This window comes from Egretta garzetta, unplaced genomic scaffold (assembly GCF_000687185.1).
Source record: "Egretta garzetta isolate BGI_Z169 unplaced genomic scaffold, ASM68718v1 scaffold172, whole genome shotgun sequence".
Lineage (NCBI taxonomy): Eukaryota > Metazoa > Chordata > Aves > Pelecaniformes > Ardeidae > Egretta > Egretta garzetta.
In genome coordinates this window covers 1374828-1396703 of record NW_009258951.1, presented here as the reverse complement: position 1 = coordinate 1396703, position 21876 = coordinate 1374828, and the positions used below count along the sequence as shown (strand labels likewise).

Below are 21876 nucleotides of genomic sequence, written 5' to 3'. Positions count from 1 at the left end.
CTCCTCTGCCCTGGTGAGACCCCACCTGGAGTACTGCGTCCAGTTCTGAGCTTCCCAGTTCAAGAAAGATGAGGAACTCCTAGAAAGAGTCCAGAGGAGGGCAACTAGGATGATAAAGGGTCTGGAGCACCTCCCCTACGAGGAAAGGCTGAGAGAGTTGGGCTCGTTCAGCCTGAAGAAGAGAAGACTGAGAGGGGACCTTATCAACACATACAAATATCTTAAGGGCGGAAGTCATGAGGATGGAAGCAGTCTGTTTGCAGTGGTGTCCAGCGACAGGACTAGGGGCAATGGGTGCAAACTGAAACATAAGAGGTTTCAGTTGAATATGAGGAAGAACTTCTTTACTCTAAGGGTGACGGAGCACTGGAACAGGCTGCCCAGGGAGGGTGTGGAGTCTCCTTCTCTGGAGATATTCAAAGCCCGCCTGGATGAAGTCCTGTGTAGAATGCTCTAGGAGAGCCTGCTTTAGCAGGGGGGTTGGACTAGATGATCTCCCGAGGTCCCTTCCAACCCTTGCGATTCTGTGATTCTGTGTACTAATTATAATTTGGTAAAAGAGCTGTTGCTTTGCATTTTGTTTCTGTTTCTGAAGATAGGTTAGTTCTATAACCACTGAAACTATTCAGTTCCTGATATACTTACGGGAACTAAAAATCTAAATAAATCCTCCTTTCTTACAACTTGTCTAAAGAGTATATATTCTGGTCTAGAGGGAAAAGCTAAATGGACATCATATGTTCAATATAACACTTGTCAGATAAACAAGTGAGATATTTTTATTTTACTTTGCGGACCCATTTTTTAAGGTCTGCCATGTGGGTTTTTTTCCTCACCTTCATTGTGCATTCGTTGCCAAAAATTAAATCTTCCTGCTTATACTTTGACCTTTCTGTTTTGAGATTGCTTTGCTTTTCTGAAACATTACATTTTTAATTTTAATTTGTAATGAAGTTATTGTTCTTTCAAAAGTTGTTTATAAATTTATTCCCTAAAAATCTTTCTGTGGAGAACTAAGAACTAATTTAGGATGTTGTGCTCAAGAATAAATTAAGATTTTCTTTTTTTTTTTTTAACCTGGTGCATTCACTTGCTTTCTCTAGTTAGTGGTTCTTTACCTCATCATAGCTAAACTTTACATGAGAAAACTGGCAGTGTTGTTCTGCTTCCAATCAAATTCCTTGCTCCTTTTGTTCTCATGTTGGTCCCAAGAGTGCTTCTGGTGCCTCTTTATTTGCTGTCATACCTCACCAAGGGTCTTGCATAGCTTGAATGAATATTCCTGGGAGAAGCCTTTCTCGCTTCTTGAGAGGCACTCACAGTGTGGCTACTCTACAGTAGGGCACTCACCTTGTGGCTGTCCCTTGCATAAGCCTTGCTTTTCAGAGTTCCAGTACTCTGTTCCTTTTTTCCATGTGCCCTGGCGGTAGGGGACTTGTTGACTCCTGACAGTGACTGGAGAATGTGTTTGTGAACCCTCTTCCCTGAAGCACCATCAATCACCCTGTAGTTTGTGTCCTTTAAGAGAGTTCAACCTTAGTTTCCTTTGGAAACTAAAAGAAACCCTACCCACAGAATTTAAGATTAGTTCGTTTAAGAGGTATTACTGAACGGTGATTTCTCAATTGATGTGAACTTTATCAAAGCACCCGTAGGAGTGGAATCTAACCAGGTCAGAATAAGCTGTATAAATCTTCATTTTATTTCAGATAAATGCTCTTATGCATGCTTTGATAGAACTACGGAGGGATAATCCAACTGCTAAATGTCTTGTTGTTTCCCAGTTCACATCTTTCCTGTCACTGATAGAAAATCCCTTGAAGTAAGTAGAACTACTGTCATTTTTAATAAACACATGCTTTTGTGGTGTTTTAGAAAGATCTCTCAAAGAATATAGTATCCTTTTGATTTTTAGAAATTCAGAAGAGGAACAAATTACTTAATTACTTTGTTTAGTGGAATAAAGCCATGAATCTCATTCATATTATTTTTAATGTATCACCTGTTAAATGCAGAATTGTAAATAAGCATTTCAAAGTAGAGGTGAGGATTTTAATATATTTATTTCCTGCTGTCACAGAAAATGGATTGTTAAATTGAACATTTTTGCTTTCTCTTCAGAGAATCAGGGTTTGCCTTTACTCGTTTGGATGGGTCAATGGCACAGAAGAAAAGAGTAGAAGTGATTCGGTGTTTCCAAAGCAGCCAAGCAGGATCCCCAACTGTAATGCTTTTGTCTCTGAAAGCAGGTGGAGTTGGATTAAATCTGACAGCAGCTTCCCGAGTGTTTTTAATGGATCCCGTGAGTAATGGGTTGTTCATAATGATCTGGCTTAATCTAGGTGAAGCTCCTTTGATGTTTTGCTAAGAGGTAGAAGGAAAGCCCCTCTGAGAATGAATGACAAGCGTCTGTTAAAGGGTAAATAGGGCTTTTCTTCGTTTGTTTCCCTGGCATGTTTTTGGTTTAACTATTTTTGTGCTGTCCATGTATTTACTGTGAATGGAAAGACTGCTAGTAGTACCGTTAACGTAGTGGTGTGACACCTTACGGTGTAGCGTTTGACAGCAGTTCCTTCTTTATTTCTTCCTCTTTCTTTCTGATACTTCTGAATGTGGCTTTCTGTTTGTTCCATTTAATAACTTCAAAAGCCATGAAGTGGAATTTCAGGAACAGTATTTTTTTTCTGTGTTACAATGCAGTGCCTCTCTGCTCTAGCCTCTTTTGGTTTTTCTGTGAATTTTTTTATAAATAGTCATTAGTCTGAGGTTACTTTTGTGGTTTCAGAAGACTGAGAAAGATGGTGATGATCTAAATTTAAGAGGGTTTTTTCCTTTCATTAAAGCAAATGGGAATGCATAATTGTTTGTAAGGAATAAAAATGTAGATTACATTTATTGATAGCAAACTGGCATTCTTAATAGCATTGGTTAATGTCTTGTTGTTTTATACAAAATCAAAGTTTTTCTGTTCACTTCCTCCCTTTCCCACTATTTACTCCTCCACTCTACTGTCCTGGTTTTTTGGCAGTTGGAAACGGAGACAAATTCTGCAGTTTGTGCACTTGAAAACAAAACTAAAGTAAATGAAAATAATAGTGTAGTTTTGGACTTGGGCATCTGGTAACACCAATAGTAAAGAAAAAGTACTAGCTTGGAAATCAGGTTAGTGATAATAACAGCATGAAGACAAAAGCTATTTACTTAATAAACAAAAAAACTAAATGTGAGTGTGGAGAAGTTGCCTTGGAAAAAGGTTTTTTATGAATTGTGACACATTTTCACAGTATTGTTTCTGTATATGTTGCATTGAATAGTTCAGTGCGAAGGGACCTATACCACCCTCTAGTCCAACTGCTTCCCCCCTCCCCCTTTTTTTTTTTAAACAATTCTCTGAATAAGAAAACTTGTGGCAAGTCCAAGAGAATTTTCATTTTCTGTGAAGATAATTAATGAGGTATAATGCATACACTGTCCTGGGGCAAAAAGTTGTAAGAATATAAGATAAGCATTGTTAACACTGAGTCATCCACAGTTCATAGTTATACCTCACAAACCAGAGCCAAATATAATTGCAGCCCTTATACACCATTGAACAACTTCCTGCTGGTAACCAGGTAACCATCCCAAGTGGCAGTGGTTGACTACTTGTATTTGATGAAGGGGCAGCAGATCTCACTTTTGAATGTTCAGCGCTGAATGAGATTCGGTCATGCATTAGCATTCCTTGAAGTGAATTAGCAGCAATAATAGGATTTAAGAAGCAGAAACACCTCTGGAGCCAGTGAGGTAACCAGTTTTTCTACACAAATTCTGTGGATTTGTTGTAGAACTGTAGCTTAGAGGTCTGCATACTTTCTCTGAAAGGTGTTACACCACAGTGCAAGGGAGGGACATTTATCCAACCATAGACTACTTTCTTCCCCATCTCCCCCCCTTTTTTTTTTAAATTTGTTTGTTTAAATAGAATCATATCTGCTGAATTCTCACCTTCAGGAAGAAAAACAAACCTTTAATGAGAGAGTATCACAAGTACACAGATGTTCCTCTGAGACTCGAGTTTCTTTGTATTTACCCATGTAAATTATAGTATCCTTCGTATGAGATATTGCAGAAAGGCCTAGAAATACTGCAATTCAGTTTTCTTTGCTGGACTGATGAAAGAAGAGTAAGAGTAGTACGCTTTGGTCCCCCTCGACTACAGCAAAGATAGAGTGGAACATGCTTGTGCATGTTTGGGCTAGGTCTTGCCTCGACGTCATCTTGTTTGTATAGTCAGATGAGTCTTACAATGGTTTGCTGTACATAGCTTGCCAGGAATGTTCATCTTGCAGTGACAGATACATCACTTCTGCTTGCTACCTTAGATTGGAGAAGCAAGACTTGTTTGGCTTTTGTCTTGCAGCTTGATGTCTTAAGTGTGTTAGGCATCAGAGGTTCTTAAAATCTCAAATGAATTTTTTGTGCTAGCCTAGTGCTGTTTTTTCCCCCTTCCGTAGAAAGGAGTCATTAAGAAGAATTCCTAGATAATGAGTATGTGGGTGACACAGCAAGGTGAGCCCATTGCACGAGACTTGCTTATCCCAGACGGAACATTATTATATTTCAGGGAGATTTAAATAAACATTCTGTGAGAACTAGTAGTACTATACCTTTAGATAGAAAAAAAACATGCTGGAAAAATGCAGAGCACAAACTTGGCATTTCACAAATACTTACATTTAGTGTTCTAAGCATAAGTAGGAACAGCTACACTACCATTTTGTGTTCAGAGAGTTTCTTGTTTACCTAACAGTGATTATTGCATATACTAATGGAAGTATGCATGGGCTTTCTTAACAGTCAGGGGACTGACTTAGTTCAGCTGGCTTAGATTTTGCTATCAGGAAAGGGGTACTGAGGCAGTTAGTATATGCAGTGTTTATTTCAGAATTAAAATTATAACAAGATTGTTTTAATGTCTTCTAGAGTACTGACAGACTTGGTTTTTAAAGCATTTGCCTAAAGTTCCCGCTTGTTGTTACGAATATATAACCAGAAGTTCTCAAAGCTTTCTTTATAGCAGGATACTGACAGAGTGAGACATTAGGTTGGGAGAAATTAACTTGCAAGCAGTATTTGTTCAAGAGCTGATGGTACAATAACTTCTTTGTGATTCCATGTGTATCTTATGATGTACTTTGAAGGAGGTTATTTAACTTGTTCATTGCTGCTACTGATAGGCTTGGAATCCCGCTGCAGAAGACCAGTGTTTTGACAGGTGTCACAGGCTGGGTCAGAAGCATAATGTTGTTATTACTAAGGTGAGTTGAGACATGATCTGTTTGAACAGTTTTCTGGTTATGAATAAATAAATTGTTTTCAAAAAAGCTGTACTATATTTTAAAAATAATTTTAACATCATATATCTCACCAGTAAACTTAAATTGTGGTGTGATTTTTGAAGTGTGGGCTTTGGATTATAAGATTTTATAAATGCAACCTATTTCCTGTGAAATAATAATTTTAGAAATTAAATGTCTGCGTTGAGCTATTTTGAGTGACTAAGATGTTGCTGTTGCGTAGTCTGGCTATTACAGTTTATTATCTTGAGGGTATGCGGAATGCTTTTGCTTTTGTCGTAGCAGCTTGTTCAGTGGCGTAAGAGCAGCTGGTCTGTCTTGTTAATACCCAGTCACAAAAATATTACTTGGGAAATTGAAGACAGATTCTCTTCTAATATGTGGAGCAAAGAGATAGATAGCCTTCCTGTAAGTGTTGTTAAAAAAAAAAAAAAAAAAAAAGGCACCGAACCTTTTCCTCCAACTGCTTTATAACCCTTGCCTCTTTTGTTTCCTTTACAAATAATGAAATAATGTAACTGTGCTTCAGGATACTTAGCTTTTTAATCTTTTTTTCCAAAGTACCTAAATCTCTCATCTTCAACTTAATTTAAAAGAAAATAAATCCATTTCAGTGGGGCTTTTTTTGTATTTCAGTTCATTGTGAAGGATTCAGTGGAAGAAAATATGCTGAAAATTCAGAATAAGAAGAGGGAACTTGCAGCAGGAGCCTTTGCTACCAAAAAGCCTTCAGCAAGTGAAGTAAAACAAACCAAAATTAATGAAATCAAGGCTCTTATTGATCTATAGCTTGAAACTGTGGTATTTTTAGTAAATAATATATGTAATATTTTAGTTAATATCGTTCTTCAATTTATGTGTCTCATGTTTTGGTTGCTGTCTTTGTGGTCAAAATATAAATGCTTCAAATAAATTATAAAACCTGATTTGCTCCTAAATGTTAATTTAGAAAGGCACAAACATGTTTTGTGCTCCTGAAATCTTTGAAAAGTTGCTTATTATGTACAACGCTTAAGAATACATAAAAATCCATCAAAACAGGAATGTGCGTTCATTCATTCTAACTTGCAAGAATTTAATCTCTTTTTAGAGGTGAAAAGGTAACAAAAGATAAATGTGTGTTTTGTCCTTCAGACAAAACCCTTAAAAAATGAATTCGCTTCATATTTCAATCTCAGTGTTTCCTCATAACCAAACAGGGTTTTTTTTGTTTGTTTCAGAATAGGTGGTCAGTGATCACTTCTTAAGGAATTCTTACTTTTGCAGTCTGTGTTCAAAGATTGTATTTATTTCAAAATTTTAAATTTTTTTTTTTAGTATTTCTGAATAATGCAGAGTTCCTCAGTTGATTACTTCCCAGGAGCTAGTAAAAATGGAGTACTTAAATTTGCAAAACACTTTCTTTTAATATTTTACTTCCCTTAAACAGAAATCCACTGATTTTTGTAAAAGTAAAGGTTTTGTGATTTGAATAAAATGCTAGAATCATAGGCTTGTATTGATAACACGCTTTCTAATAATTTCTGTACACACTTTGAACAATAGTACTGTGCTATATGAAAAGTAGAATATGACCTACTCACTTGTCAGTGAATCAGTTAGCCCTTGCAAAATAAATTAAGCAGAACAAATTATTTTAATAGCTGCCAGCTTTCAGTTTTCTTGCACTGCTAAGTGCTTTTCCAATCCCATACATATGTCTTAATGGAATGCTGATCTGTGTGTGTCTTGATTTATGAGGAAGAATTTGGTAAACTACTCATGTTCATGTACCGCAAAGTAATAAATAGCACTGAAGAGTCTCAGTTCAACTTTAGTTGAATATTCTTGTCTGTTCCTTTTATCTCTTTCTATTTAATCCTGGCCTTCTGTTATGTGCTTTCTTAACACTATGCTGCCTTCCCTGTAAAGCTCAGACTTGGAGGCAGAGATTGCTATGTTTAGGTCCTGTTTAGATTCTATGTTTAGATTCAGGAAGTGTATTTGGCAGCAGAGAAATGAAATCTGATTTGCTTCTAATGCCTTTCACCTTTTCTTATGTCTTAGAATACCAGCCAGCTGATTATGAGATGAATTGCAAACATAGGAAATGGAAAAGGACTGAGAAATAAAGGGAAGATGTCTGATAATTTGGAGAAACAGTGAGCCAATGGAAGGAGTAAGAAAGGAATTCCAAATATGTAACCTTAATAAGCTAATGCAGTTTTTGGGGAGCCAGCATCTTAGCTATGGAGAAAAGTGTGGTTTAAGTCTGTTAGAGAAAGAATTAAAAACACATGAATGACAGAACTGCAGTAACTGGCTGTCACTGGTAAGTTGATAAAAGAAAACACAACTACACCTTATTGAATTTTTTTTTTTTTAATAGAGTTTATGTAAGTTAGACTTTCTTTGGGTTTTTGTGGTTCAGATTCTGATGTTTAGAGATAAGATGGGGAAATAATTCCCAACTGCGAACAAGAGATTTGGCTTTGTGTCATTCTTCCCATTTTCCAAGTTAAAATTACATGAGGAAGAGACCCATTTCAATGGCTAGTCAGGCTACTTCATTACTTGTGTTAAAATACGCTGGCGTTTTGCAGAGTGGTTGAGTTGTGATTATGAAAACAATTACTAGTATCATTTTTCCTCTGCTAGATCATGGTTTCCATGTTCCAAAGCCAAATAAAAAACTTACTGGAGTTAGTACTAAGCTGTAGGGCTAGTTAAGGTCTCCCCCAAGAAAGCCATTAATGTATCCAAGAGAACAGTTAAAGGTCAAAGCTGAGAGGTCCTGTCTGATTTGATGGAGCTGTTTAGTTACTTGGGTGGTTAAAACCCACAGCGTTCAGTTGTTTGGGGATTCTTTCTGCTTTTCATGAACTGTAAGTAGTCTTTGGCTATTAGTATTCTCTTCCTTGGGGTTCTAATGGTATGTTCTGTAGCATGCTTATAAGTGAGATTTTGTAATTAGGAACTTAACGTTTTTCATTCCAAAGACTGAGTTAGTAGTCCCTCATTCGAAAGGTTTTTTTACCTGCTACATGAACTAAAGATATAAATGAAGATAAGCCTCTAAACTTTTAAGAGTTGCTCTGAGTTGTCACCATCTGAGGAACAACTTAGATTATATACTTTTCAAAGGCAAATGGAGTTCCAATACTTGAGTCACAATCTAAGCAGGGCTGTGATTCTTTTGAATAACGATGTTTTGAGTACACTGCTTTAATTCAGTTACTGCTTTGAGTACCTACAGTTTAGAGCAGAAAAGCACTTGACGTATCAAGTAGTACTATTACAAGGGATAAAAAGGGATTTTTCTGCAAATGCTGCCTGCAGTAATTATGAAGGAAATAGTGGCAGATAATGACATAAAGGTCATTTTATTGAAAATAAGCTGCATAGAGTTTATTATAGATGTCATACCTTTTCACTTTCCTGAGGCTGTGGGTAAACACTTGATCACGGTATGAGTTGGAGGCTAGGACAGAATTGTTTTATAGGTTTTCTTTCTTTACTGACTGTATTTGTTAACCCAAAACATGCATGTTTTCATGTTACTCAGCGTATCTCCTTCTCTTCTTGTCTTAACATAACAAAACTTAAACGCTAAACCAGATTTTCAGGTTGGTATAGTGTCATGCTTTTACACTTTAATTCCTCTCCAACTAAGCTTAAAAAGAAGTAATGTGCCTATTCTCTAGTACAAATACAGACCAGGGGAGCAAAACTAAAACTGTTCAGTTATCTTTAAAAGAATATTTTATCATTTTCTATGGAGTATTCTGCAAGCATGTAGAACTCCAATATTTGTACTTGTTGTTGTCACTACAGATTGTAAATAGTAATCCCTCCTGCTTTCACACAAATTCAAATTTATCTGTTAAAAAAAACTTCAACACAGCAAAAGAAAAACCCACACAGGAAAGGGCTAGTTACAGCTGGGAGTTCAAATGCTATGTACTTTGAAATAGCTACAAGCTACTTCAGCTTGGACCTAATCTCTAGCATTTTTTCTAAATGATGACCGAGGAATCTTGGAGCACTTAAGTAGCAAAACCAAGTTAAAACAAACTAACTCTTATAGCCAGATTAAATCTTCTGCTTTTTGATTGTTTTATCTCTAGGCTTAAAGTTTAGCACCCTCACTAGCTTCCTATCAAAATCCTCCTTTATTAGGAAATAATGAAATGATACTTTCTTAGTGTTTCTGGACTAGTACAGAGTATAGCCATCAAAGACAGAACCAAATTACTTTGTATTCCATTCAGACTTCTGGCTAAAGGATGGATGTAAACCAGTACAGATAACTGCCAATCTGTCAGTCTTCAGTATGCTTTTGTTCTTGGCCAAAATAGCATCACAGTTGTGTTTAAACACAAGTTCACAGTGTACAGGGCTTATGTTAGGGATGATGCTGCTTTAGTCATCAGAAGACAGATTCCCTCTTCCCACACTCCAGGTTGCTTGTGTGAGTAGCTTCAGAGGGTACTTCCTCCACTGTCCTATACTTAAGGGGAGTGGTCCTACATAGCTCCCCAGCAAATGACTATATACTCTGTAAATAACTACAGAACTAAAACCTGGACATTTGCTAATGGTAGCTAGAGTAGCATTAGCAAAGCTTAAGGTAATTAACCAAAATATTCAACAGGTATAGACTGCTTCAGAGCTCCCTCTTTTTTTTTTTTTAATTGCTCAAGAGTTTAGGGAAGCCAGAAATGCATGACAACTTTTTATTTTTGTATCAAGTGCAACATTGCAAGTAACAGATAAAACTCAGTTGACTAGTCCCGTAGTATACAGAACTGAAAAATGCATTCTGCCATGCTGTAGGCACTGTGCGTAAGAACCTGGTCAAAACTTCAGTGCAATTGTGACTGGAAGAGCAAAGCAGTGCTATTACTGTTACATCTGTATGTATCCCAGTGTCATTAATACATTTATAGTAAAGCAGAATGGCTACCACTCTAGTGTATGAGCAATCCCATGAACTAGATTTTACATCTAAAACAGCAAGCAAAGGAATCAATGCTAATCACCTTAATGAGGTGAGGTAACAAACCCAGTTTCAAGGAATATGATGAGCCAATTGATCACAACAGAAGAAAATTTAAGCTGAAAATACCTGGTTTTATCTAGTAGGGAGAATTGGAAATTGGGCAGTAATAGGTGGCCCAAGGAGTTCTGCTTCCTAGCTTTTGCTCAGTCTTCATCTGTAGCACTGCAGAGGCCTTCAGCCAAGAAGTTTTTCATCAAGCTACTAGCAAGTGTAACTGACCACCATCTACACCTTTCTAGCTGTTAGTTCTGGAACAAGTCCTTGCATCACCACTGTTTGAGACGGGCATTTCTACTGAAGGTAGGTATCAAGTTTCTTCTTGATGTTGTCAAAGGAATCCACTCCCATATAGTCAGCTTGGCCCTGTTCCCACCGTTCCTTGCGTTCTTCTGAAGATACAGTTGGTAATACTGGTGATGGTGCTGATATTGATATGTGGGAGACTGCCTCTGTAACCTCTGCCTAAAAGGAAAGGCAGAGTAAAAATGTAGAAATACTTTGCATTGCTAAAGTGAGCAACAGGCCATAGAATGGGACAATGAAGTAGATGTTCTCATGCGCAGCAGGCAAGCATTGCCAATGGGCAGGGATTGTGCAGCTTTCCTAGCAAAATAACAAAGCAGAGTTACAGAAGTTAGCAGAGAGGGGGGAAAAAAAAAAAAAGAGAAAAAAGTTTAAGTTCTTCATACCTCTCTACAGAAGCCACAAGAGAAAGCCAGAGTATAGACCAAGCCCGATAGCTGCAAATAGTTTGTTAGAAAGATTGAAGATTAACAAGAGAAAGCACATCTTAAGAGATCAGTAACTTTGGTCTTAGAAAGGTTGAGAACTTAAACTCGCCCAGGTACTAAGCTAAGACTAGAGAGTCTGCAGTCAGAGGCAAGCTACTAAAGTGAGAACTCCAAGTGAGAACTAGAGTTAGTGAGAACCATTACTTTGGCTTTGATAAGTATTGGGGTTCATCACTGCCAGGCTACATAAGTAGTCATTCTCTAGTTATCCTAGGCTTACCTAGATTTGTTTCACCATGCAAGATCTGTATGTACATATTGCATGCTGAACTGGGGTTCTTCTGCTTGAGAACCTCATTAGCTGCAACATATTAAGAGTTAGGGCCCTTCTCTGTTTATATTAAAGTTACTACAGTATAATTTCCAGTGCACCATTAGCTACTCACATAGTTTTAGGCAAGCAGACAGCTACATTCAAGACCACTATAGCATGCTTCTCTTCTGTGGTATTATTTATTCCAAGCTTAAAAGAACAAATCCAAAAAACCCTGCATCCCACAAACTAAACCACACCCATGCTTTGAGTTGGACAAGAGGGAAGGGAAATCCATGAAATGGTAAAGAAGCTGTCATCTATACTCAAGTAGTTTTTACAAGAATGTTAATGAACGTACCATGTTTACACCTGTAGTAGTTTCTTTAACAATTCCATGCTGTTCTAGTAATGGTAAAACATTAGCTATATAGGTATCCCACCACATGTTGAGGAATTCTGGGTGAACTATTTTAGGGTCGTCCATGTTGCCTTTTATGCTTTTTGTTCTGGAGTCATATGTATAGTTCCATGGCTTTGTGCTTCCCAGGAAATGCACCACTTTAGTATTTGCACCAAACCTGTTGGACAGAAAAAGTTAGAACCCACAGTTTGTGCAGGTCTCTAGAAAACAAGAGTTTTGAGTGGCAGACATAATTTTTTTTAACCTGCAGTTTCTGTAGGTGTCCAGAAAACAGAAATATGAATATATTTAGGAGGCTAAACACTAAATGATCAAACTGCCAATGCCTACTGGGACTGAAAGCATCGCTATACAACAGAAAAAATGCAAATGGAATTCTACATTACACTAGTCAGAATACAGCCAAAACCTAATGGTCTGGGCTATTTAAGTACTTACAGCCAATTCAAGTCTTTAGGTAGAGTGATGTCCATAGCTCAGGAGAGAGCAGTCTCAAGCAGCCGTTGAAATCGAACTGGTTTTGAAAGCGAAAAAGATTCTACTCCAAAGTCAGTGTTCCAGATAGTTAGGCATTGCAAGCATTATGCAGAGAAGGGTCAGTGTTAAGAGTTACCCTTTCAGTTTACAGCCCTATAGAAGAGGATCATTGGAAAGCCCTGCAGCAGGAAGACACTGTCCCTGCAAAATAGCAGCTTTATATAACCTAGGCATTTCAGAGGACATCTGATCTTGGCACAGCAGGGTCTTGCTAGACAACCAACTTATTTTCTAAATATCCTTAGTTTAGCCATGGGTGGGTTTTGCATAGGTTGCGGTGGGCTTTTTTGTTTCTTTATAAAACTATTTTAATTCCATTTTCAGTCTGGACTTCAAGCTTTGTCCCAAATGTTACCAGTATGTTCTTTTGCATTAAGAGTATAGATGAGCTGTACCTCTTCTGAAGTAGAGAACTTAAAACTAAGAGAGAACACTCATTCCGTTCTTCTGTGGTTCCAGAACTAGAGTTCAGCTTGAGTCAGTTTTGTGATCAAGCAATACCAGTCTCTCTAGTAACAGTGACTGTCTCATCTATTTCAGTTTGCATCATGTTAGGATTTCTTCTCAACATACTATGATTTAAATCGATGATAATGCCAAGCTAGCTTGTCTAACATTGTTAAGCACACCCTTATTGACCAGGACTCGTATAAGGAGTTTGACATATGGAGATGATGCAGTTGTTTCAAAAACTTTAGAATATCAAAACAAGGTAGTATGCATTTGGGTGGGGGGTTTTGTACTATTGTAAGATCCTTGACTGTATTTCAATATTCATGTTCAGTGTTTTGAATACAACTGATCTTACTGCAGAATGAAAGCCTATGCATGTGTGAAACAAGGTCAAGTATTTGCACTAATTGTAAGAAAAAATATCTGTCTCCAAGAGGCCAGTTCCTGGGCTTTAAACTCCATACATCAAGATTTGACATAAGAGGACTACCTTAGTTTTATTAGCTGTCACAGCACTACTTAACAGCCTGACTTTTCTTCATCTTAAGCTGCTGCTGTTCTGAGAAAACTTAGCCTTGATTTTTAAACAATGACATTTAAGCTAGAGAATGCCTAAGGAGTGTTATGTTACACTTGCTGGAAATGGAGAAGTGTATTCTTAGTATTCTGTCCACTGAAGACCTGTACAACAGTTGACAGATGCCAAGCTTCTATGATGTTTTCAGTATCTGCTTTCTAGATACCTTCTAGATCCGCAATACTTTCTTTTGACATTCAAGCTCAACTGTTAGGAAGCTTTATGTCCACACTGGCCTCAGCAACTAATCTGTCTTTCCCCATCTCCCAGAAAAGTCCTTCATCAATGTTTTGAAGTTAGAGAGCATTTGTCATGAATTGGCATTTTCCTTTGGAAAAAGGATTACTGAGACTGCTGTGAAATCTAGTCTCGCTGTACAAAGCTGTGAAAAACTTAGCTATTGATGTCAGTAGGTTTAAATTTCACTTTATTCCAACTGCTGATTATCAGGAGCACAGCTGCTGATCTAACCAAGGGAGATTGTTCCACCTATTGAGCAGGGCATTCTACTTAAAGGGGTTGCACTTCCAGCATTCTACTTTTGAATATCTGCTGAATTCAGTTAGGCAGTTGATTCAATCAGTTAAATGTGATTTTTGTCAGGAGTCCCCAAATCCAATTAGTCTTTTGTGGTAACAAGGTCATTTGTAAATTTAAGGTCATGTGACTGACAACCAGCCAGCCATGGAAAGAGGACATACTTTACAATAGCTGTTAGCTTATCAAATGCTATCCAACTACTTAGTCATTCTTAGGCTTGCATATACTTCTTTAAATAAGTGTTCCACTTTTAGCATGACAGGATTTCAAATGGTATTCTGATCACAAGACATAGTTTGATTCTGAGCCAGCAACAGTCCTGCTTATGCTAGCTGCTGCTTTAGACACTAGTAACCTGATGTCATTCAGAGATCAGATTGGGTTTATGCTCTTGGTACTTTCCCTCCACCCACCCCCAGCTTTTGCAGCTCTTAATGAGTAAGAGTTTCTGTGTAACATTTCAGCTTCCCGTCCTTCCCCCCCCCCCTTCCTCTTGTGTTTATTATAACACTTTGAGTGACCCTGCCACTGACATGGTTTACTCACATGCCAAATCTAATACTGCTAGCTAGGGAGGATACAGTTGTTTTCCGTACACAGGAAACATGCAATGGTATGGTGGTTGGCTGTAGTCTTTGTTCCATCTTGCTATTACTTAAGGAACTGTCTGAGATCTAGGAACGCCTGTTGGGAGAGAATTCTCACTTTATACAAGTCTTTGTTCACCAGGTTTATTTGAATAGTATAGGTTGATTAGGTGAACTGTAACTACTGGTTGTTAAATACCCTAAGTAATTTGAGTGAGGAAAGGACAAGTTATCTAGGTGGGAACAATACCACCACTGACATGCTGAAGTTCAGCTCAAACCAGTTCAAGAGCTACTGCCTTTGGTTAGAGCTGTAACAGACAGTATCACATACGGGAGTAGGGGTTCTTCCTGTCGCAAGTGACCTGTCAAATGTGCTTACTCTAACTCAACTTCAGTGTTACCTCCAGGGATGAGTGCTTTAAGCTACAGATACAGCTTTCTCTCTGCATTTGTGATAAGATGGTTCACTTAAGTAGTACTAATTCAATTTTTTTTTTAAGAGTGGAAACTATTATACTTTCTTTTAGTGACAATAATGGTCTCCCTGTAGAAAAACTGTGTAAGTTGTGTCTGTTCATTCTATTACAAGAAATTAGTTTATATAAGCTCTGAAAGTAGTCTTAGACTTTTGAACTTACGCTTTAAATGCTGGAAGGTAGGAATATACAGAAGTGCTGCTCAAATTATAAATAAATGGTAGGTGTTTGCTCATGTCTGTTGTTGCCCAGCTGCTGAAGAAGGTGTTTAATAACCCCTGATCCGCACCTGAAAGAGAAAGCATTAATAGGCTACAAGCATCAGATAGCTGTTTTAGGATCTTTTTCAATCACTTCACTAATGAAGAGCTGGTAATGCAGTTTTCATGTCCAGTAGGAGTTTGGCATAAAGCACTAGAATTCTTTTTGTGAATAACCCTGTAAACCTTGCAGCCTTTGAAAAATCAAAAAAACATAGAGAATGAAAAAGGTACTATGTGTGGGGTTACTTCTGCTAAAAGATAGCAAGCTGCTCACAAACCCTGCCATTCAGGTTCTTTTACAGCTTAAGTTCAAGCTGTATAAGGCAGCAAAAAACAGGACTTTGAGAATTGTTCAGCTTCAGGAAAGCTGTAGCTCAGAAGATTGAGTGCCAACAATTAGTTTTATTATTTATGCTTACAGATGCATGACCAACACCTCAACACCAGAGTTAGGGTATCGGTGATCTGTTAGACCTGGAGCCCTGGATGCATCTACCAACACTGCAAATATGGTAAGGAAAGAACGTTCAGTCTTGTTGACAACTCAAGTAAAACTTCATCAAATCCTTTAACAGGCAATAGGTGTTCCTAGTTCTGTACTAAAAAGCTGCTGACTAACCCCTAAGTGAGGATAACAATCTAAGTTATGGCCAGACCTACTGTGTTGGGAGGGGTCACCTCTTAGATTGCAAGCAGAGGTTGTAACGAGGTCAAATGAGTTTGAAGTTGTTTGGTATGTCAGTAGTAGAGTAGCTAAAAAAAAAATAGCCTCTGGCCCAAAGCAGACTAGTTTATAAGCAGCTACTGAGAAGTAAAAAGTACTTATTTATATCCATTCATTCTTTATTGCAGTGAATACATTTAGTCTTTAAGTGCTAATAGTTCCTCTTATGAAAGAGATTGAAGGGAGTCCCTCAACTTCCATTTGCTGTCTTCGCTTCACCTATAACTGCATTCACAAGTAGCATTTCTAAAGAGTAGGCAAATGGATAGCTTCATTAGAAAAGAGGCAATGTTTCACTGTAATCTTTAATTTTCTAAAGCACTTGTTTCTGCTGACCCAGGAAAGTTTTTTTTTATTGGTCTATGATTAGATTTAGGGCAGTACGAAGGTTTACACCCTCTCTGCTCTTTGAGCAGAATTTGCTTTTTGCAGCTGAAGTATCTAGACACTGGGCATGAACTTAGATGTAGAGATAGTACACTGACAAATATAAATTCTAAAGTATCCTGTTACAGCTGTCAGCATACATGCAGATTGCAGAGTGAGAAATTGCCTAGAAACTCAGTCCAGTAATTTCAAACCTCTGACTTGCCTCTCAACCCATAAAGGAAAACACTTTTGAAGAAGTTGTGCCTATCACAAGAGAACAGAGTTTTAAGAAATCAGACAAGTTCTGTGGTCTTTACTCAGCTATGTTTCATTTGAAACACTGGAACAGGTTGTCCAGAGAGGTAATGGAGGCCCCATCCCTGGAAACTTTCAAGACCAAATTGGACAGGGCTCTGAGCAACCTTATCTAGTTAGCGGTGTCCCTGCTCACTGCAGGGGGGTTGGACTAGATGACCTCCGTGGGGTCCCTTCCAACCCAAAACATTCTATGATTAACTTCTAACTTAAAACTGTGTTAAGAATGCGTATGTTAATAGTTAAGATAGTCTAAAAAGAGAAGAAAGTCTGGGATGCCTTCTCAGAACAGGTAGCTCATAACTGAAGGGACAGCAACAATGTTTTTAACTTATTTTACAGGACTTTCTCTCACTCAGATTGTTTTACATACTCTTTTTTTTCTCCAAATTGCATGCATTTGTGCCAAAGCAGCCACTGAAAGCTGCATTTAGCTGTCCTAGTTCAGACTTCCAACAGTAGTCTTGTTGTATAAACTGGACCTTAGGCATAAGGTGAAAGAATCAGGTAGTAGTAACATTAGCTACATATCTACAAATACAGTCTTGCTGCATTATATCTTTAGATGTAAAAGCAACCATTTTAGATCCCAGGCTAAAGCCTGTCAAAGCAATAGCAGTGTTCTTAAGGTATCAGTACTACCAAATTTCTTTTAAAACCAAACCTTTTTCCCCCTTCACTACTTTTAGATGTTATCTAGAATTATTTCATGACATATTCCTCATTATCTAGAAGTTCAGTTCAAATAGACAAAATAGTTGCCTACATAAGTAGCCATCACTACCATTTCCAGACAACAGCATTACATAGGAGGCATCTGTCTGCTGTTACAAACATGAAATACTCTAGAAAACCTTGCATTCCCTAGCTACTGCTACTGTTATAGGGTGCTTAGTGCTTGACTTCGATTATGCATAGCTTGGTAGCTTGTTGAGTGTGCATCCATGTGCCCTATTAAAGGCAGTGACCCTCCACAGGCGTTTCTCTTATAAAAAGTTTCTTAGGAACTTTTATTACTGTCTAGATCAATTTAAGTTTAAATCCCCTTTCTCCACACCAAGTTCATGAGCTCAGCAGCAGCTTATGCAGGTAGTATAAGTCTCTGTTCTCATTACTCATATCAGTGCTATCATTTAATAAAAACCTGAATAAATTATAAAGCTGAAGTACAAATTACAGTTCTAGGAATTTGGTACCTAAACCATTAGCCTACCATTTTTGCTGTTAAGAGCTGCAACAATTGCTTCGTGTTTAGGACATTGAGGAAGTTTCACCACTGTGTGGCTTTAGCTTTCAAGTCAGAATGTATATCGTGGAAGCAGTTCTATCCTTCTAAAGGACAGAGGCCTTAGACCTATAAGATGGGGTCTTGTTAGAGTCAAGCACAAAGCTGAGAGGAGACAATCACCAAGTCTCAGATGGTTTTGGACCTACTCAACAGTCAGTGTAGAAAAAGATGTGGGTGGGTTTGTTTTTTGGTTGGTTTTTTTTTTTTTTTAAGGCAACAACTCAATACAGTGTTACAGCTTTTGCCATAACTGGTAATCCAATTTACACCCACCATTTGAGAGCACTCCTAGAGCTACCAACTGCTACCTTGTCAGTTGCAAGGTGCAGACAGACCTTTCATTACATTGCAGTACTCATTTTTGCTAGAGTTTCTTCATATGGTAGCATTAAGCATCCAACTGTGACTAATGTTCTTTAGGAGGCCACACAGTAACAGGGATTATTCTGCAGACTAGGAGTGACATCTAGAATTTTTACTTTTTACAAAGTACTGAAAGGTAAGTCAACAGGCTGGTTAATTACCTTATATTAAGAGTTCCATTTTATGGTCTTATTTATGTAACTTTCTGCAGCTTTTTCAGCTAGACTTTATTTTGTACCACAGTAGTTAACAATGAAGTTCAGTGACAGGAGGCAGTGATAGTTATTTAGAAGCCTTTAACTATAGCAATGTGTGCATTTACTGCAATGGTAATAGATTGGTAAGGGGACTTATAGGACAGCAGAACTTGGCTTCTCAAGCTTAAATCTGGCACAATGGCCAAATCCTAAGTGACCTATAGTGGGAAGCAGCAGAGGCTACATGCACTTGATATTGGGAAAAAAGACGGGTCACTACCCTTAATGGCAGGAAGCTACCATATAGCATATGAAGAGAGTTACATCTTCAAATGTTTGTTACTCTGAAGCTGCACTCAAGTTGATCAGAACTACTTTTTATTTTTCTTTTTTTTTTTCTTTTTACACAGCAGCTTGACTTAGCATAGAACATTCAAGCCTTCAGTATTAGGAATGCATGAAGCATAGCACTGCAGTTTCATTTGCTAATGGTGCACTGTGCTTGCTACATCTGAAGATTCCTTGTTACATGAGTCTACATTGCTAATGCTGACAGCTGCTAGTTTGGACACCAAACTCTTCAGGTTTTTTTATTTCATGAAGTCTGAAAAAAGTAGTTTTACTACATATTGTAATGAAAGCCTCTATTGTGAGAAAGATACAAATTTTGTGTAGTTACATTGAGTTCAGAATTCTATCATACAGAGTCCCCATGACACATATGTAGTTACTGAGCCAACTCAATCACTATTACCATTTTGGTCTAACTTATATTGAAATACAAATCAATACATACCATCAAAGCTGCCTTTCTCTGTGGCAAACTGTAACAGCTGATTATACGTTTCAATGGAAGGTCGGTAAACAAAAACTCCAGAATTAAAACAGTCAGGCCAGCCTGGATCTGGTGCTGCAGACAGCTCTTCTCTCTCAAAGAGCTCATCAATATTTGACAAAACCTAGTTGTAAAGGGGGTAAAAAATTGTTTTCTGGTTTTTAGGTTAGGAATTGGGTATCATGTTTTAATAGATTTTGACATCTACCTTAAGACATGAAAGAAAGTTCTTGTATCAATACTCTTGTCTTATGGAAGACATGTCTTCATGGAGACAGTCCCAGACTACGTTACGATTAATTTAGATAAAGAGGCATACACATTTTTAGAGTTACTAGCCCAAATAGCAAAAAGGCCTCTATTACCCCTCCTCTTAAAAAAAAAAAAAAAAAAGAAAACAAACCAAAACCAAACCACCAACCCCTCCTCCCCCAAAAAGCAAGCAAACAACCAAAAATAGCCCACAGAAAAAAAAATCCAACAACCCCCATACGGGGTCATTAAGAGGTACCATGAGACATGGCCACTTACCATTGTGTCTGCATCCATAAAAACACATTTTGAAAACTGCGTCAGTTCCCAGCAGTGAAGCTTTGTTAGTGTGACACCCAGCTCAGGTCTTTTCATTAACGCCAAGTGTGCTGAATCCCCACTGTCCAAGACGTTTACCAATATGACTTCATCAAAGACTTTTTCCAGAACTGTCCTGGCGAAGGAGTCAATTGCCAAGATTTAGTTCTATTGTTATTCCAGCACCAGATCATGTGACAGATTCCATAAAGAGAAGTGGAATAACAGGGAACCTGGCAGTATTTCTTAGGCTATCAGTAAGAGTTGACTGCATGTGTTGGAATGCCCAAGTACACCTGTCTCCCTCAAGGTTTCTAGTTTGTAATGGGCACATTTGGGGGATCAAAGAAGTTTGGGTTTTTTTCTTCTCCAAGAGGGTTTTACTTGGCATTGCTACCAAGCCCAGTAGGTCATGGCTATGTAGTACAAACTTTTCACATAGCTTTTTTTTCAACCAGACTCTGCTTTTTGGCAAGTTAACAGTCTACTTTGAGCAGGCAATTAAGAAATGGGAAGCTGTTAGAGTAGCTTGAGCAGGACAGTAGCTGAATCCTAAACAGTTGAAACAGAAGTTTATGCAAGAGTTATGACAACACTGTTCTGGATTTGTGACCGTTAGGGACATCTGACTAGACGCAGTTGCTAAAGCTTCCTTTATCCCATCAAGTTTTAGACTCAATTAGTCATGGCTGTGGGTTACAGCAGTGTTTTGACACAGTATCATGTTCACCTTAAGGGTGACACTTAGTTTCAGACAGTGCAGTGAAATTCTGTGGCAGATACCCAAACTTTGCTTTACCATCAGTAAAGCATTACCATTAGTTCAGGAGAGGTTAAGGAGTTCATGCTGCTTACAATATGAAGCATCTGCAAAGTCTCATTATTTTACAGTGTATCTTGAGTGCTCAGCAATTATCAGTACAATTTGAGCCACCAAGCTTGTAAATTAGTTTTAGAACTCTGCCTTGCAAGGCTGTCTTTATACTGACAGGTTGGTATGGCCAGTTGCTTCTGAACTTAAGGCATACCTTGTTAGAGGATACAGAGTGAGAAATGCAATTTCCAGTTACACCACTAGGTAGGTAGGCACTGCTGGTCTAAGGGCACTAGCTGGCTTACACTAGCACATAAGCACATTTATGATTCATTTTAAGAGAGCACACTCACCTAATAGACTAGAACGGATGTTCCTACATGTAACATCTTTTTATTGATAAGGCTGTATAGCTGCCAAGAGACTCCAGGGAGAGTCACTCCATTTATTATTGAGCCACTTCTCTACTGGCTCTATAAATTCAGAGATCTTTTCTGAAGAACTTCCCCAGGTAGAGAATCTTGACCTATCGTCTGTAGTTCATGCAGCTATTAAGTTAATTGGGTTTTTACCCTCCTCTTGCATGTGGAAAGAGCACCCAGTCCGCTCCATACTGAGACTATTCTACAGAGGCTGTAGGAAGCAGTTGCCTGTTAATTTCATTTGTTGTACTGTGGTGACCTTGTTAGATGCCTCTGTTGATCTGCTGATTGGACTTACTTGGTGCTACTTTAGTTCTGCTCATTTTCTTCTCTCATGATAAAATTGATTTGAAGTGTCTGCTAGATTTCAAGAGAGCTTGCGTTACATTATCTCAATCTGGAATGCTTCTGCAAGACAAATAAATACCAATCCCCTACTCCCACCTCCACATACATACACAGCGCTAATGAATGCACAGGCAATATTGCATTATTGGACTATGAAAGAGCAAAGATCCAGTTGAAATACCACTATCAAGTCACAGTTCAGTGCTCGAACTACAGAGCATTTGTTAACTCATCATATGGAAGAAAGAAAACCCCAAAAGTTTCATGTTTGAAGAACTTACAGAATTCCAGATAGTATAAGTTGAATTCTGCTAAGCTTAGCTGCTAAGCTTCCAGAGTTTTGGAAG

The 21876-nt window shown here is 38.1% G+C and overlaps 2 protein-coding genes across 2 annotated transcripts in view; one reads left to right on the top strand and one right to left on the bottom strand.

Annotated features, from left to right (window-relative positions):
* HLTF (helicase like transcription factor) overlaps window positions 1–6597 on the top strand; it is a 28791-nt gene extending 22194 nt beyond the window's left edge. The window contains exons 23-26 of the mRNA XM_035890034.1: window positions 1710–1822; window positions 2122–2302; window positions 5220–5300; window positions 5976–6597. Of these exons, the coding sequence (XP_035745927.1) occupies window positions 1710–1822; window positions 2122–2302; window positions 5220–5300; window positions 5976–6128 (528 nt within the window). The 3' untranslated portion in view covers window positions 6129–6597. The remainder of the gene's footprint in view (window positions 1–1709; window positions 1823–2121; window positions 2303–5219; window positions 5301–5975) is intronic.
* A 470-nt stretch (window positions 6598–7067) lies between these two features.
* GYG1 (glycogenin 1) overlaps window positions 7068–21876 on the bottom strand; it is a 33938-nt gene continuing 19129 nt past the window's right edge. The window contains exons 3-7 of the mRNA XM_035890031.1: window positions 19907–20081; window positions 19337–19499; window positions 15184–15310; window positions 11786–12005; window positions 7068–10842 (exon numbers count right to left, since the gene is read on the bottom strand). Of these exons, the coding sequence (XP_035745924.1) occupies window positions 10672–10842; window positions 11786–12005; window positions 15184–15310; window positions 19337–19499; window positions 19907–20081 (856 nt within the window). The 3' untranslated portion in view covers window positions 7068–10671. The remainder of the gene's footprint in view (window positions 10843–11785; window positions 12006–15183; window positions 15311–19336; window positions 19500–19906; window positions 20082–21876) is intronic.